This window comes from Myiozetetes cayanensis, unplaced genomic scaffold (assembly GCF_022539395.1).
Source record: "Myiozetetes cayanensis isolate MyiCay16 unplaced genomic scaffold, myiCay2020 scf14, whole genome shotgun sequence".
NCBI lineage: Eukaryota > Metazoa > Chordata > Aves > Passeriformes > Tyrannidae > Myiozetetes > Myiozetetes cayanensis.
The window spans coordinates 8,761,080-8,779,520 of record NW_026087048.1 but is presented as its reverse complement, the minus strand read 5'-3'; the positions used below and the strand labels follow the sequence as shown (position 1 = coordinate 8,779,520).

Here is an 18,441-nt window from a genome sequence, read left to right as displayed (position 1 = left end):
GATTGTGTATGAGCCAAAATAGAATCCAAAATAGAAGAGCTTATGCTCTGCACCGTGCTGCCTCTGTGCTGGGCAGAGGAGTGTGTAGTAGTAGATGATATAAATGGTGCCAAATGAAAACAGATGTAACAAGAAACAAAGGCATTTTACCCATTTTTTTCCTCTGGTGATTAAACCTATTTTGTCATAATTAGCAGAGATTATGTATTATCTGTCACATCTCACACAAGCTCACCAGGGCACTAGTGAGGAGCTCGGAGTGCCAAAGCAGAGCGGGACAGGGCAGGGGTGCTCTGTGCTCACAGCTGTGTCTGTGAGTGTGTTGTCTCTGTGTGTTCTCCATGAACAGGGAAAGGGGCCGTGTCCAAAGTTCTGGTGATGGTGTTGCAGGTTTCCAATTCTCTTCTCTCCCCACCATCCATCCAAGCCCCTACAGAGTCCTTCTGCATCACTCCTTGTTAGAGAGGCTTGGCAAAGCAGGAGCTGATTTAGTGCTCAGGAAATAAACCGTATGGATCTGGGAAAGAGTATGGAAAAGATTTCACAGAAATAGAAACATTTATCACATAAACAGAAGAACATCCTGTAAAACAAACACATTTGAAGACAATTAGATGTATCATTGTACACAAAAAGCCATATGGAGACATATCACATAAACAGGTGTATTTTTGACCTGCACCTTCTTTGCGCTGTCTTCTCCAATAAGAGTTCCTTTTCTGATCTCTCAGCTTTACAGCTACCTTGATTCCAGCAAGGTTAAAATACATTTATTGCTTTTGTATTGTACAGAGCTTTTGTCTGAAAGACTAAATGTGCAGAGTCTTAGCAATGGATGCACATTTACAATGCACTGTGGGAAGTGTTTGAGTGGAAATATCAGGAAGGGTAAATGGAGACAGAGTACACATTTTTGTAACATTGAGAACATTGAACAGGCAATGAACCATTGAATCAATACCAAACTGGGATAGAATATAAAGCCACACTGAAGTAAGAATTGATCTTTTCATTTGTCTATATCAGTACTATCCTGTAGTTTTGAATTCCTGATGCTGTACATACACATCTGCTAAAGATGGCAGGGGAAAAGGTTACTCTATGCTTTACCCTTGTAGAAGCTGCCCATCTTCTGTGCTTCTAAAGTGAGGGAAGGTTCTGGTTAATATAATAGTTTTCCTTGTAGGTTACCAAGCAATGTGTAATTAAGGTTATTTTTTTCTTATGTACAACACAATGCTTGAAAGGTTTCTATCCAAAATATCGTGTAATTCCTAACTCTGGTACAGCTCCAAGAATAGATGCTTGATGATAGGTAAGCATTCTGGCATTATCAGTACATTTCTGAAAGTTATTTTCGTTGCTCTGGATCAGTGGAAGACTAATTTATAGAAGTGAGTCTGATGTAAAGTAGAGGGTTTTTTTCACTATTTCATCTAAATTATATGCAAAGGCTTGACTGGGACATAGTGGTTGCTAACAGGGGAAAAAATGCATTTTTTTATGGCTTGTAGTCCAGTTAATTACCGTTCTCCTACTTTTTTGTGTGTTCTCCACAGCTTATACTACAGTAATATTATATATTGATAAGGGATTGAACAGTTCCACTGTTTCCTGGCTCTCAGTTGTGAAAGCTCTGATCCTTTCCATCTCTTCACATAGTGTTTAGCCATTTTTTAACAGTTAGCAAGCATTGAGATTTCTAATAGTGAAGTGTTTTCAGCTGCCCACTGCATGTATGCATTTGTGACAAAACGATGAGGTCTTTTCTGAGGAAAAACCACCGTGGTTTATTTTGGAAGCAGACCCTGTAGTTCTGAAGAGCTACCGCTGCAATCCTTTGTTCTGCCGTGAAACGGCGAAAATGTCTTCCCCCGATGCCTAGGGACTTGCTGGTGTTCTGTGCCTGCAAGGGCTAAACTTTAATATTAAAAATGTTGAGAATTATTGTCTTTTGATGATGCCTATCGTCATTTGTGCTGCCTCTTTTTTTAACCCTAAATTTTAAAAGAGCGAGACGTGCCATGATTAAACTTGTGATGCCCTCTCTTTGTGGTGAAAAGGAAGACGATAAAGATTGATGACGGGTGCCTTTGCTGGAAAGGGATGAGGTAGATGGAAGCGATTCACAGGCCTCCCCTGAGGGGATGAATTCCACCTCTCCAGCTCCAAGGGTGGCGCAGCGCAGCCCCCGGGGTCTGATGGCGCTGCCCGGGGGTGGTGGCGCCGGGCGGGCGTGTCCGCAGCCCGTACCCGGAGCGCCGCCCGCCCCTCCCCGCGCACTCACCGAGCCCCCAGCCGCTCTGCCCGGCCCCGGGAGGCCGCTCAGGGCCGCGGGACCCGCGCATGCTCCGCGCCCGGCCCGCCCCCGTCCCCTCCCCGCGCCCGGGGCGGGCGGCGGGGCCGGGCTCGACCATTTCTGCGGGCGCGGGGAGCGGGGCCGAGCCGCGGGCAGCGCCTTCGCCGAGCTTCAGCACCGCGGGCCGGACAGCGCCCGGCGGCCCGGGCGGCTCCCGCGGGGCCCCGCCGAGGGCCGCGATCCCCGCACGATGTTCCTCCGGCTGGCGGTCGCGGTGCAGGTGCTGTCGCTGCTGGCGAGCCGCGCTCACGGCTTCCCCAGACCCGCGGGCAGAGGTAAGCGCCCGCCTCGGAGCCCGCTCCGCGGGTCTGCGGGCGCGGAAAGTTCTGCGGGGTGGAGAGGGAGGGGAGGGAAAACTTTCCTTCCGCTCGGCGAAAAGCGATGAGGTCCCAAAATGAGCGACAAAATTCCCGACACCGATCGCTGAAGTTGCAATCTGATGTTAAAGTGAAGGGATAGGTGCTGGTGGAGGGAAAATCTCTGAATTTTTTCAGTCTTCTCCACGCAGTCTTTTCATCCGTTCTACAGCGGCTCCCTGTCTCCCCCGGTATTCTGGATGGAAGAGATTTTTAATCTCTTGGTTGTGCCAATCCGATTATTGCTATTTTAGTCGACCTCTTCCAGCATTTTTCCCCAATTTGTGAGTTTTCTCATCAGAAAGAGGTTACTGAGTCTGTATCTATTTCTATTACATCTTCTGCAGAACCTCTCCCTCTACCCCAATCATGCTTTGTTTAAATGTTTGACTTTTTAATTGTGTTCTCATTCTTCTAGGAACACTCTTATGTTTTTTGTTTGTTTGTTGTTTTGTTTTGTTGTGTTTTTTTTTTTTTAAGAACTGGCAGTTGGCATCCTATTTAAGACACTGTTTTATATGGGAGAAAGCTATAATTTAAGGAAAAATGTGCCCTTTGTAGTTGCATGTGTCATATAACTGAGTATATATGTGTGTTTATTCTAGATAAAGCTATACACAACAGACAATTAAGTGTAGAAAGACCTTTGGAGGAACAGGTGAGTGAAAGAAAAAATATTTACAATTTTTTTTTGGTTATAGTATTCCCATCATATTTTGAGGTACCAAATCCCTGAATATCCTAATGAGTTAAAAGTAAGTGTGTCAGTAAAATGATTATTGATTGTGTTGGATACAAAATATAGTTTCAATAATTTTTAAAATCTGGAATATGGAGTTTCACTCCAGCATTCCAAAAGCAGGTTGTTAGCTCCAACAGCTCACAGGTGTGCCACCCCTTTGTATTGACATCCTGTGGGAATATAGCATAAGCTTGGAATGAAGAAGGAAAATGTAACTGGCATTTATCTTAAAATGGGAAGTCTGTTGCAGCTTCTTGTAGTGTGTGATTCTGATCAGAAATGGGTAGTACTGACAGAAAGTGCCAAGTGCTTAATCCTGTTCTACTTTTTCAGGTAAACTTCTTATTAAGAGTGAAAATTAGACACTAAGGCTTCTGCTGATGTTGATAAATTAAGAGATCACACATTTTATTCCTTCTGCCTGTTCTTGTTTTATTTTTGTATATTAGATTGCTGAAGCTGAGGCAGACAAGAACAGGAAAACAGCTCCCACAGGTAAAATATCTTGCCTGGTTTTATAGCAATATTCAGAATGGTATTCAAAGAGGTATAAGGTTTCATGTTATGTGTGCATTGATATATTTTCCAGAAAATAAGCCGGAGTTTAGGAATTATTCCTTTGTTGATGACCTGAACCTGCTAAAATCAGTAGCAGAAAGAGAGAGGAATGAAAAGGAGAGGGAGTCAATTAGAAGCTCTTTGTACAAACAGCAACTGGCCGTTGATGATGCAGACTCCACCAAGAACCGCAGGCTTGTGGATGACTATGACTCCACTAAAAGTGGGCTGGATTATAAATTCCAAGGTATTCTTTCAGTGACTTCTAGGTTAGACTTCTCTTGCAAAGTGATTGCTGTCATGAATGTTGTGCTCAGCACCAAACAGGAGCTCTATGTGTTACTGGAGTGCAGTTTCAATTATTTCCAGTTGTGGAAGCTTGTTGTATTGCAATTAGGTTTTGAAACACAGTACAAAAGAATTGCTCTCAATTTTCAGTCTTCTTCCTTGGAGGAAAATCTAACTGTGTAATTTGTGTCATGTTTTTTAGCAGTTTGGATTTGATGGAAGGAAAATGGGACATATTTTTAAATGAAAATATATTTATTCTGGTTTGAGAGGAAGAAGCACTTTTACATGCAGCTAAATCAAATATATTTATTCCAAATGTTATGTGCAGTGTTAGGTAATTCTCCTCATCATAAAGCTAAAAGAAATTACTGAAGGCCAAAAATACTTGCCTTTGCTAGAGGAGTGTTTAATTGATTTGTAGTTTAAGTGAGTCCTCTGAGAGTTGTAAGCAGCATTTAACTCAGGATATTTTTAATTATATCAAAGTATGCTGATCACAGACCAAAGCTTACTCATCATGTTCTCTCTCCCGTTGTCATTATGATATTATTTGCCATAAGCAACGATTACATAATTAAAAGTTTATTCTCTGAAATTCAGACAGATCAGGTACAGTTTGTCATGATTTGATTTCATCTAAGTGGCCATACAATGAAGGCACATATAAGTGTATATGGGAGCAGGGTTCTCTCATTCTTACAATTTTTTCTCTCCTAACGTTCATCTCTACTCTTTTGAAAGAGCCAGTCAGAAAGACCATTTTTCAGATGTGGAAAATGGACACAAAGAACTTTTCACTATGATTAATGTAATAGCTTGCAAAGTGTGTATCAAAGTATAGCCCTAGTGTGTCTAAAAAATGCAGCCTTGTTCTGAAGAGAAGAAGATGTGGGCAGATATTTTTTACAAGATGTTTAATCCAAATGAGTTAGCAGTCAGCACACAGTTAAACTGTAATCCTTTCAGATGATCCAGATGGCCTCCATCAATTAGATGGCACTCCTTTGACTGCTGAAGACATTGTTCAAAAAATTGCTGCAAGAATTTATGAGGAAAATGACAGAGGAGTGTTTGACAAGATTGTTTCAAAACTTCTAAATCTGGGGCTAGTAAGTATCTTGTTAATACTTCATTTGGCTGTTTTGTGGGTTGGTTTAATACTCTTTTAAAAAACAGTTTGGACAAACACCATGTGTAATACTGACTTGAGTGAAAATGAATGGCATTCAAGCTCTAGGCAAATTTCTAGACTCATTTGGGCACCCTGGTTTAGTTCTGCAATAACATTGTTGTTCCTGTGACAGCTTTGCAACAAAATAGGCCAAACTGCAGAATATTTCTGATGTTGAGAAAACATTCACTGATTGTACTCCTCCCATGTCTGCCCTCATTCTTCCTTTAATTTCTCTTCCAATTTTCACTGAATTCTTTTGTATTATTAATTTCTATGTTTAAAGGGGAAAGATCTGAGCTCATTCCTATCCACCTACTAATTAGTGTCACCAGCAAACATATAATCTTGCTGGTTTGTTGAGGATACATTGTGTTACTGATTTTTAGCAAGATTGGATTTGTCTCTGACCTCTGGATGTCTCAATGGCTTTAGCCATTGCCATATGGTATCCTTGTATCTTAAAATACTGACCTTCTGTTTTCTGCACTAGATTTTGCAGTTAGCTATTGCACGCTGCACCCCACTGAATGCAGAGGGAGCTGTGGGACAGATGCATGGTGGAGTTCTTTTTCAAGTGGCAGCTGTTACAAAGCAAAGACAAAACATTTTGATGATGCCATAGAAAGCTGTTTGCTTTTTTCCCTTTCTATATCACTGCACTGTGTTGTAGTTATTCAACTGTACATAGATGTGTTGCAGAACGTACATACTTTATGTACAGATCCATGTACACACATGTAGGGAGGTATGACACACTTGCAGTTCAGTCTTTCAAGCTGCACTCCACTGTGTTAAGCCCTAAACAGGTTTGTTTTCCTGTTGAAGGCTGTGTCTGTGAATGGGTGGGTTTTATGTACACACACATATTTGGTGTGTGTTTCTGTGTATATTTGTGTATGTGTGTATGTTTACATAAATATAGACATGCATATATATATATGTCTATATATAGACATGTATACACACACATTGGTGAAGATACTACACCTAATTTGGTTGTGCTTTTGTGAAGCAAACATATTTAAAGCAATCTATTTGCAAAGCTCAGGTTTCATATTGATGTTTAATCTAGGAGAAGCACAGTATTCTCTGAGTACTCTGCACAAATATTTCAACAGATCACAGAGAGTCAGGCCTATACCCTGGAGGATGAAGTGGCAGAGGTTTTACAACAGCTGATTGCAAATGAAGCAAAGGATCGTGAGAAGGAGTCTGAAGATTTTGATTACCCTGCAAGCAGAGCAGACAGTGATACAAAAGAAAAGCAACAGGAAAGAATGGTAATTTCTTAGCTAATCATTTTGTCTTCCTTGCCAAATGATACTACTAAACCAATACACTCCTTTCTTTAGGGAATAATTAGTTCAGTCTGGAAACTAAAGTTGTTCTTAAAGAAATACTTTGGGGTTTAAGCCAGACTTCAGATTGAAATAACTTTGAGAAAATGGTATAGTCTTCACCTTGCAATTGGGAATATGTTGGCATGAGGTTATGATACAATTTCTTGCTCTAGTAACTATATTACCAGAAGTGTTTATAGATATCTTCTTTTATATCTTATGTGAAGACACCAAGCAAATCTTATCAGGACAGTATCATTAATGGAGAGGTTGATGATACACTGGATAACACGTGGTCATCATCTAATATCTTGGAAAGAAGAAATGAGCTACCTTCTGAAGATAATTTTGAAGATCTCCAATACTTTCCAAATTTTTACGCACTATTAAAAAGTCTTAACTCAGGTGAGCTCATCATGTATTTACAGAATTATTTAGGAAAAAAATTTAAAAATTAAGATTCTCTGCGTTTTCTCCTACTCTTTCCCCTTCCCCACAACTTCCCTAGTTGCAAGACCATGTGCTTTGAAAATGTTTTCTAAGATGTGTAGCAGAAACTAATTTGATTAGTGATTCCAATGGCAAAACATTGGCAGGAGCAGCACTCAGAACTGCAAAGAGTGTGACCTAGGCAGCCCTTCCCATCTTGTGCTGTGTGATGCAGGAATCCTGAATTCTTTTCATTCCCGTAAGGACATGGTGAAAAACTGGCAAACTGTTTTCTCCAGAGATCATTCCAGTAACAGCTGTGTCTTCTAAGCCAACAGAGGTACAAGTAAGCCACAGCAGAATCCTGTGATGGTACCAGTAAATGAGTCTGAGCCTTCCAGCCTTTTCACAAACCACAGGTTTGCTGTTTATTGCAGTGAAAGCTCTGCACGTCTCTTCCTATTCCGGTGCTGGACATCATTGCCTTCCAGTCATTGCAGGCAGGACGGTGGCACCTCGCCACAGCCCCTTTGTGAGCACCCACTCTCTGCAGACACACACACTTATTTGTGTGTATGTGTGTTTATCCTCTAGATTCCCTGTCCTGCAGGAGCCTTAATATTGCTTCAAACTTTCCCCATAAATACCTGAGTGGAGAGCTAAAATGAAAAGCCTGAGGGCATATTTTGCTCAAGTCCAACCTACACACTTCACATTCTTCCTGTTCTTTTCGTTTTCCCATGGTGGTTTTGCATGCTAGCTCCTCTCCTGTTTCTGCTCACAAAGCAGAAAGGCACGTTGGGTTTAGCAGGTTATCAAGCAAATCGAGCCAGGTCCCACTGGCTGCACATCCCTGCCTTGCCTCCTGCTTTATGCTGTTCACCTGTCGGGTCATATCAAGCTAGAGGAGTGGGATTCACTTGCATCCTACAGCTGTGTGTTAAATTGCAGGCAGCAATAAAAAGCCTGTTCAGCAGCTCTCAGAGTGGCTGGACCTCTGCCAAGTCTGGGAGTGTGTTTCTGGCTGTCCCTGACTGACAGTGCCCCTGGCTCTGTCAGGTCCTTCTGTGGTAATATGGGGAGTGGGAACAGCTTGTGCAACTGTGTGGTGGGGCAGTTTCATGCTGCTAATGCAGAAATAGCAGTAATATTGTTCAGCAGGTGAACAAGAGGGGAAAAGAAAAGCTAAAAAATGGATAAGCGTGGGCAAGAATGGTTTTTTATAATAAAAGTAATTGTTTGTATCACTTCCTGATACATCTCAACCGTGTAATGTTACTTTGTCCCAGTACATGAGTCATGGACTTGTGCGTGGTAACAATCTCATTTGAAACACTTTATATTTTTATCATCAAACCCATGGATCTTGTAGGAGAAAGGATCTCTGAACTCATACAGAGCCAGACTGGTCTACAAAATAGTTCACAAACAAATAAGAGAAAAAAGAAAGAAACTGTAGAAAACTCAACCCTCTGATCAGCAATTTGGACTGTCAGGTCACTGCATCTCAGTGTGTTTAGTGTTCTTAGCTGTAAAATGGAATGAATTCCATTGGCCTTCCATAACACAGCCCTTCAATAGGACAAGGGGACATGGGCTCAAGCTCTGCCAGGGGAAGTTTAGGTTAGATGTTAGGAAGAAATTCTTTACAGAGAGGGTGATAAGGCATTGGAACGGCCTGCCCAGAGAGGTGGTGGATTCACCATCCCTGGAAGTTTTTAAAAAGAGATTGGACATGGCCCTTAGTGCCATGATATAGTAATTAGAGTTGGATCAGGGGTTGGACTTGATGATCTTGGAGGTCTTTTCCAACCCAATCTATTCTATGATTCTATGATTCTATGATTCAAGATACAAAGCTATGAGGAAGAACTAACCCTGAAGTTTTAAAGTATATTCAGCTGTACTTTGCAGGAAATGTTTATATATGAGTTCTCTTTGCTAATCCAGCACAGCATTTTCTCTTTCAGTGAGTAGGTCATTCTTTATGCATGAAGTTTGCACAGTTTGCAGCACTGAGTTTTTCCAAGTTGGCTGAAGTCTCTGACTAGTTTTGCTTCATCCCCTCACACAGAGACGGAGACAAAAGAGAAAGAGACCTTGATAACCATAATGAAAACCCTGATTGATTTTGTGAAGATGATGGTTAAATATGGAACAATCACACCAGAAGAAGGAGTTTCCTATCTGGGTGAGAATGCAATTTTCTTACTCTACCAACAGTGATAGTTATCTTCTCATCTTACTTGCTCTTATAAAACCTGCTTCAGCTTTGTTCATTATAAATGTTTAAAAGCTGTACTTACAAATGATTGGTCATTCACTATAAGCATGTTTAATTCCGTACTGCTTTAATGTTTCCATCTAATGAAGGGAAGGTAATTTATCAGATATGTATTTAGAGGATTATTTCACTTTCACACCTGTGAAACACAATTGATTTCAATGACTTTATGTCAAGGGAAGATCAGGGTTTTCTGCATTCTGTGGAGGTGAATCAGGTACCTGCATTTTCGAAGAACAATCCAGCACTTCAGCTCCTTTAACCTGTCACGTGTAAGTAGCCAGAATAGATCGTTGTCTACCAAGTAAAACTCCTTCCATCTATGAGTGTTACATTTTGGCACAGGAGTAGGTTTTGAAGCACTCTTTCCTGGATCCATTCTAGAGTCTGTGGCTATGTAGGTTTTGTAAAATTGCTGTAATTTCCTGAAGAGGGAATTTGGAACAACCTGGTTTTGTTCTTGTTTTGTTTTGTGTCTCACACACCTTTCCTGGCTTTGACGAACTCTCTTCCATTTACTGTTGGTAGCCTTTCTACATAAACAAGCAGACCTATAGAAGAAGGGCTCATCTGCATAAACCTTGCACAACCCTTTAATTTTTCTGAAGTATTCCTGGTCTGGCTTAGTCTGAAAAGTTTTTGTTTACATCAGGGCAATTTCTCAGCTTCATAATTCAACCTGTCACAGAGATAGGACTGGCAATGATCTTTCATGGCTTCTCCAGGCTTGTCTGATCTGAGCCATTGCAGATACATGATTGATGGATGCAACTGCAACTGTACAGATTGCTTATCAATTACTTGGCTACAGAAGATCCAGTCCATCATGACTCACATTCAGCTACATGATTGCACTTCCTCTCCAAAGAATTCATTATGTCTCTGACCAAGACTATCCTTTCATCTTCCATGAGAAGTCCTTGAGTTTTGGACAAGTTATGCTACAGTTCAGCTCTTTATTTCTCTGTCTTCCTGTGCATTTAAAGAAAGATGCACATAAAGAAATGGTGGATTTTAAGCACAGTGGTTTCAGTGTTATTCTACAAATGAAGGTAGTATGACTTGAGCAGATATTGCCCTCACTGATAGTGTTGTGCCAAAACTTAATAGGCCACGTTCATCCCTGACACAAGGCCACTCAGATAATGGAATTACACTAGGGATACATTTTTCCTGCTAAAATTCAGAGCAGTTGTTCACATTGACTTTACTTTGAGTAAATAAATACTGTAACCCTGGAAACAAATTGCCATGATGACACAGTATAGAAGGCAGGGGTTAGGTTAAGAGTTTCAGAGGTCTGGTTTAGTCTGGATTTAAAGTAAGACTATCAACTGATGTATCCAGACTCTGTCTTGCAAATGAGTGATTTATGCAGAGATGGATTTTTTGCTCCATCAAAGGAACTTACTGTAGTGGAAAAAGCTTTCTCATAGGTCTCAAGTTGCTTCTGTGGTATTCTTTTTTTAGACTTGCTGTTGAGAAATTACTTTAAAGCTGACCTTCATTTATTGAACTAATATTCTCAGATACTCAAGGAGAGCATCCACAGGAGTATGTTAGCTTCTTGCACTATCCTTAAACATGGCAGCAATTTTATTGCCACTCTTATTCAACTGAAAGTTATATACTAAGTTATATACTATATACTAAGTAATACCTGGATACGTACTGTGTATCTTGGTACAGGTTGGGTCAGGGAATTGATGCCCAGCTGTTTTTATTTATAGCAGATAAAGGAATTAGTATGAATATGTCTCAGAAGAATCAATTTTAAAAATTGGCAGCTTTTTGTTGTTCTCTCAGTCCAAAATCAGTGAGCAGATTCCATGCTAGTTGGCAGAATATACCTACTGGGTCAGTGCAGATGGATTATATCCTCGTTCCATTTTGTTAAAGTAGGAAACTGCCTAAGTTAATTTTTCCCACTCTGTGTCTGAAGCCGTGCATAAGCTATGTCTGTGAATTATACATTCAAAAAAATAAATCATTTATTGAATCAAGTCACAAGCCTTTTTGCCTGTCACAGGAGTGCAGAGACAGTGAGTTTGAATGCATATACCAGTAACAGCTGGCTTGGGATTTGGAAACCACAGCATTATGTCATCATTGTACCTTACTCCAGGGGAAAGTATTTTCCTGCTGCAGTGACTGATGTTATTAGGTTTAGCTTTAAGTTACAAAGGATCTAGCTGCAGTGTGGTGCAAGAAAAACGCTGATGCACACACATGAAAACACAAGGAATAAGCTCATTTTTTAATACACATATTCAATATTACATAATGCATATTTAGAAGATTTTCATACACTAAATGTAATCCGTAACAGAACACTGGAAGCCAAACCCAACATATTCATATATATGAAAGACAAGAAAAAATAATGCCTACATTTTCCAACATGTTTTCAGAAAGTATAGCTCTAAAAGCATTAAAGAGAGACTCTAACAAACTGATATAAAATGTGTGTTCAGCTGAAATGCATCATATTTGATAATTTCCCTGCTATGGCAAAATGCCACTCTTTTCCATCACTCTTTACTTTCTAAGCTATGAATTCTGTATCTTGATGTACAGGGAGCAAATTCTCCTGTGGAGTGAAAGTCTCATGTTTCAAGCCTGCTCAAAGGCTTTCATAAATCTTTCTAGAAAACCCATGTGCCCTTTGAAGATTGAAAGCTGCTTTAAAATCCCTTTTGCAATTAAAACAATGGACAAGCATTACTGGTACAGAAAGCATAAGGTAATAATTCATGACACAGGATCACAATTACACGGGTGGCTTATGAGTGAGATCCAACTGTGGTATCAGTTTACCCAGCTTCAGGTTTGTTGTCAGCATCCAGCAAATGCTGCCCAAACAGCTGAATTCCCCTTGCTTGCCTCAACCTGTTGGAGACACAAACTGTTATCACTGAACAGGCTGAGTGTTGGGAAGGACTTGGGACAGTTGCTGAAATGATGTGGCTGTTGGCAAGGGTGCAGCGACAGAGCGGAATGGAGGAGTTGGAATAACTCCACACAGTGACCAGCAGAAAGCAGCAAGAGGCTTTCAGATAAGTTATGACTGATTCAGCATAAAATATTTCATTATTCATGGCATCCCTATACTGTTTATGTTGCATAAATAGCTGATACTGATACTGATGCATAACCAGCTGATACTCCATGCAGAACTGAAAGGACTGTGTCCTTCACGGTGCTGAGTGCTTGAAGAGAAAAAGTGCTGTTTGAGCCAATAGCAAAACTCCCTTTGCTTTCAGCAGAGCAGAATAAGCCATGCATTGCACAGATACTTGTACTGTCTGAATATTAGTTTGTGAATAATATCATACTTCATTTTCCTTCTGTCTGTTGTGTAATGTCATGGTGGAGATTCACTCTGATAGCTTTTCTATCAGAGCCATCTATCATAGACCAGATAAATATTAAGGAGAAGCTTCATCTACACCATACAAAGAAGAGGAATTTTTTGTGTGACAAGTGACCTTTCCTAGGTATTCCAGACTATATAGCTAGTTTTAAAATGAAAGCATATCAGTCCACTGCAACCCTGGTAAAAGCTCTACTTTTAGTAATTATGTAAGGTAAACCGTAGTTTTTTGATGCATTTATTTTGATAATATTGTTGTCAGCTTAGAAACAGGAACAAATGCTTTCTGCCAGTTTGTTCAGATACATTTGAAAATCATCTCCACTAATAAGATTTTTAGAACCATTCTAGGAAATACTGTCATTAGAGGCTTGTAGACCATAACAAAAACAGAGCTTTCAGAGATGATAGATAAATTCTTAAGAGGCACTAGTGTGTATATATGAATTCTTTTTACACAGTACATTAATTATATTCTCCTGCTGTGCTCTGCTTACAGGAGTAGATTAGTAGTAAATTTACCCACTGCCAACCCAACCAAATGAAAGTTGTGTTATCCAGTGAACTATTACCCTAGAAATGCAAATTAGCTACATGCACATTATATTCTTGTGTGGAGTTCTCATTTATTGACTAGTATATGTAGCACAAACTTTTACCACCAGTACTTCTCTGTCTCACAGATACCATAGAAACTTTGCCATGATACTGCATATAATGCATATTTTATCACATCTTATGATTGAGGTTGGTCATTTTGTTTTCAGTTTCTAAATCAGGGCTTCAGGGTCTTCCACAACTGGAGAAAAGAAAGGGGCAAAGGACTGGGAAGAAAATTAAGTTTAAGAACTATGTAGCCTTGCTCTCTCTGAAGGGGATCGCACTTTTCACCTCCTTGCAGTAAAGCATTCAGATTCCTGGAGCCACAGTGTACCACACACAGCCCACAGCAGACTGGCTGGGGAGCAAATCCCCCCCTTATTTAGGAGGGAAATAGAGAAATGGCTCCAGCTGATCAGTGTGCAGTGTTTGAGTCACAGCTGCCTTCCTCCATAGACCAAACCAAAGCCACCTCTCACACCTCCTCCCTTTGGCTCTGACTCACTGTCAGAATCCACAGTGTCCCCCGTGACTGAGTAGGAGTCTGTGTTGGTTAGAAATGAGCATGAACAGATGTCTCTGTTTACCTTTTCCACCCCCATATCATTTGTTCTTCATGGACAACAGGGAAGAACAGCGAACTGCAGGAGGCAGTAGGAATAGGGAGATGGATGGGTCATTGGTGAACTCTGGCCAAGGTATATGAACACTCATTGCTTTGGTCCTTTTCTAAAGAACTGCTGGGGTATTGTTTTGCTATAATACTCTCTTTCAGGCAGACTGAGGCTGCATGAAAAAAGTCAAGTGAAACAGAAGGGGCAGAAAGCTTCCTATGTTGATTTTTAACATTTCCCTGCCTCTCCATGCTAAGGAATATGAAATACCTGTTCTTCCTCTTGGCATTCATGCTGTGGTGTCCTCCACAGCTCCACTTGTGGTGAAGGCAAAGCTCTGCAATTTCCCCATTACAGGTCAGTGCATAGTAGATACAATCTGGCCTTTTCTTGGGAGAGGAGAACTCGTTTGAATAATGTGATAATGTCTGAAGTTCTCATCAGCACAGATGCTGCAGGCCAAAGGTCTGATCCTGCTATTTGTTTAGTCAGCCAAGAACAGGCACAAAGCCAGGAGTGTGAGGCAAAGAGCAGATCACAGCCCAGACTGGCATCATCTTTCCCCTCCTCACTGTGACCATAAGCTGCTGCTCCCTGATACAGATTGGGACTTCAAAGGGCTGAGGGGAGGTGTGGCTAAAGCAGTGCCAGAGGCTACAAGTGGTATATGAACAGTGTCGTGGGGACCTTTTGTTCTCCGCTTCGTTTTGACCTGGGCAATGAATGGCACTGACAGTACTTCATACAGGGAACCTTTCATGCAAAACACCTTCTTTTTCTTTTTTTTTTTTTTAATTATTTTTTTTCAGAGGGCTCTTCCTTGCTACTGTGGGTTTTCTTCATAAGCATTAAAATATTTAACAAAATTTTCACTATCTGAATTTCCCTTTGGTGATTTGCCTCGCCCAGTATTACTTTATCATATGACTGATGCATACAGCTGCCAGTGGGAGTTATTTAATTTCTCTTTTCTCTGCTATTTATTTTGTATCTGATGAACTAAGGTCACACAGATGCCAGTATACTGTATTATATCTGAAATGCACAAATCAGGGGCACCTCAGATGGTGAGAGTGAGCTAAATACTGAGAAGCAGCAGTGATATTAGCAAGTGTATGTGAATAGTTAAACCCAAGATGAATTTGCATGGAGGTAAGATAAAAGGATATGGGGACAGAGAGTGTGCAAAGATAGGCAAGAGTCTAATCTAGGAATTATGTTGGCTGCAGACCCCACTGCAGCTTGAGCTTTTCCTTCTGTAGCCTCATCCATGTCTGCCCCATCCTACTTTTGCATTTGCACAAACATGTGAATGTGGGTTTTTTCCCCCACTACTTAGATCTTATGTCCTATTTTCTCCCATTAAGACTCTCACTGTATAGAAAAACAAATGGATAGCTATGGCAGCTGATCTCACGAGTCTTAAGAAGCAGGACAGTACACACTGCAGTAAATTGGGCATCACCTGATGGTGACAGTATGTGTGAGAGCATATTTTTTTCAGTATCTGTGGGCTCTAAATCTTCTCAGATATGTTTTGGGAGAGATCCAGTAGTTTTAGTATTGCTAATTGGTTTTCCCACCACATTACATGACTATCAAATCATGTGTTTAAGAACTCAAAGAAATATATTACAGTTCATTCCTTTGCTTATCACTGTCTACACTTTAAATTTGCAGCTATTTCTTGCGAACAAATTGCCTCTTCTCCCATTTCCCTTCACTGCCTCCTATATGCTTTCCAGACTGGATACTTAGTAAGAAATCTCCATCTTCTCGTAGTGTCTATTTTGGCAGGTGCATTGCTTAGTTCCTGAAAATCTAGGTCTTGCATCCTACCAGGTGGTTTGTGTTTCTAAGAGAGGGCAATGCTTTTATTTTTTTGCACTGTATTTAATAATCCCCTACTTTCTGAATTCAGTGTGTCTCTGTTGACAGCTGAGCACTGAGCCCATAAGTTCTGATTTGAGATGATTATGTGGGTGCAGGGTAAAGAGGGTGTCACTGAACTTTCAAAGCTGAGCTACATCCCACTCCTGCAGGAGAGGCGGCTCTGTGCTGCTTCAGTCCCAAACCATCATGCTCATAAAGGGCATGCAATCAAAACATGTAAAATGTGTACACAGGCCATGTAGCAGCTTCAGGATGGGAAAGGATTAGGAAAGAACTGCACCACACAGCTCTAGGAGACCTGGAATAATGCAGAGGAAATGCCTGTAGAATATTGAAAGGATAAATCTGAGAAATAGCCCATGAGGTAGGGAATTTAATAAGGATAATAAAGGAGACTTAGTCAGAGCTTTCTTTACCTCAAAACACATCTATTTAATTATGTTTTGCTTTTGGAGTTGCTTTTAACCTGATTGCCAAGTGATACTGCTGCTGTTTTAATTTCAAGTCACTCTGACCATCCTGCCTGTAATCCATTTACAAGTAATGCCATGACCTGGAGTTTGTCACCTGACATGTCATTCCTCATGGCAGCATTAGATTTCAGACACACCATCACAACAAATCAGTCAAATAGGAAGATTCAGAAAGGAAATGCCATATCTTGACATGTAAGGCAGTGAGTTAGAGATGAGCAGGAGGTTTGCAAGGCTCAGACCCATCTGTATTTCCATAACAGAGGGATTTCTCCTGTTCATCACAGTTTTAGCAGTTTATGTGACATATGCATGATACGTATATGAGCTGACTAAAAGTCCAACTCTGCTTTTGGCTACACTGGAGAAAATCCAGTGGATATCGACAGTTCTTGGACCTGCACTCATGGCAGATGTGTCCAAAGAACTAATCAGATACGCTCTTCCCACAGAACAGTCACAAGCAAAAGCTGTGTTGTCCTGACATTTTTCACAGATGGAAAAAGGCCTTGCAAACTCTTCAGGATCATCTACTGCAGGAGACAGAAGAGCCCTGGGAGAACTGTGCTTTTTTAATGCCTGCAATATGTGCATCTCACACAAGCAGTCGTCAGCACAAAGCTTTGCAGCTGAAGCAGTTGTAGTGTATGAACTCATTAAGTAAACTAAACTTTTAGCTATTGTTAAGATTGATCTCAGGTACTTTGATGATCCCTTTTCTGCTTTAATAAACAGTCTTTTTATGCTGTATGGAAACAGAACAGCAAAGCAGGCCTTTCTTTGGAACTTTAATGACTTTTCTGTGGAAGTTTAATGACATAAAATCTCAGCTTCAGTCAATTTGATAAGGACAGAATGTGAAACTGCCTCCCGGGTACAAGACAATTGTATGCAGAAGAAAAAACCTTTGCAGGAAAATTTACAAGAGTCTGGAAAACACCATGAATCTATCAGTAGAGAAGGGTCCATTTCAGGTTTCCATTACCAATTCCATTAAATACTCAAATGGCTATGTTAGTTTCTGCCTCTCTAATAAGATCAAAGTAATTTAAATTGTAGTATTTTTTCAGGTAGTATCTTTTCCCATGGATTTAGAGGGTACTGCCACAGTGCATTCTACCAGAGATAAACATTCTGCTTTTATGCAGTTCGGATTTTTGGATATCCATCTTGAAGGACCTCAGAGTTTCAAAAGTGCTGGGAATTTGCCGTTTTCAGGTGCAATTAAGAGGATCTATCAGTGTGTAGAAACTGGGCCTAGAATGCCTCAGAATGCCTATTTGAAATAGGAGCCCTCCTGCAGCAGGAGTGCTTTAGTGAGTCATCCCAGATCAAAGAGCGAGTTAGAAAGTGAGGCAAGGCAGAAGCCTGGTCTCCTGACTCCGGGTGTCTGGTTCCAGTGATGAGATTATCCTGCTCCAGGAAAGCGGCCGCCAGAGTAGTGACCTATTTACCCACGTAGGTCACTTCCATTAGCTCAGTGGTTATTGTTCTGTTGTTTTAATTAGTGCCATTTCAAATAAGTGGCCATCTCTGTGGAAAGGTCAGTACCTTTCTAAACTCTTCCTCTGTGCAAATGACATTGCTAGGGAAACGACACCGGAGAAGCAATCAATTCTTGTTAGACCTCCAAACACGACATGCAGTTGCTTAGCTGCTGGCCAGGCACATCTCAGTTGAGGAGATGACTCACTCCATCACTGTATCTCAGAGCAAACATTGTTCAGCCCTGGCCTAGCCACACATGACAAGTACAAACATGTTTTGAAACAATACCAGCTGTTAAAGCATTAATTCTGAAGCGGGGGAAAGGGCAATAAATCCTGTTCAGGAAGAACTGGGATTCTCTGGTAATATCCTCTCTAGGATATTTATGTAGGTACCAAACAATCCCCGCAAACATGGACAGGCCCACAGACTTAACTCCTCTCTGTCACAGAGGAAATATGACTGCT

At 40.8% G+C, this 18,441-nt stretch overlaps 1 protein-coding gene across 2 annotated transcripts in view; it reads left to right on the top strand.

Moving 5' to 3' along the window:
• The first annotated feature begins 2,427 nt into the window (after window positions 1-2,427).
• SCG3 (secretogranin III) overlaps window positions 2,428-18,441 on the top strand; it is a 28,718-nt gene continuing 12,704 nt past the window's right edge. For both annotated transcript variants that reach the window (XM_050309047.1, XM_050309046.1), the window contains exons 1-8: window positions 2,428-2,634; window positions 3,321-3,373; window positions 3,907-3,952; window positions 4,047-4,262; window positions 5,273-5,415; window positions 6,599-6,760; window positions 7,048-7,225; window positions 9,324-9,440. In XM_050309047.1, the coding sequence (XP_050165004.1) occupies window positions 2,550-2,634; window positions 3,321-3,373; window positions 3,907-3,952; window positions 4,047-4,262; window positions 5,273-5,415; window positions 6,599-6,760; window positions 7,048-7,225; window positions 9,324-9,440 (1,000 nt within the window). In that variant the 5' untranslated portion in view covers window positions 2,428-2,549. The remainder of the gene's footprint in view (window positions 2,635-3,320; window positions 3,374-3,906; window positions 3,953-4,046; window positions 4,263-5,272; window positions 5,416-6,598; window positions 6,761-7,047; window positions 7,226-9,323; window positions 9,441-18,441) is intronic.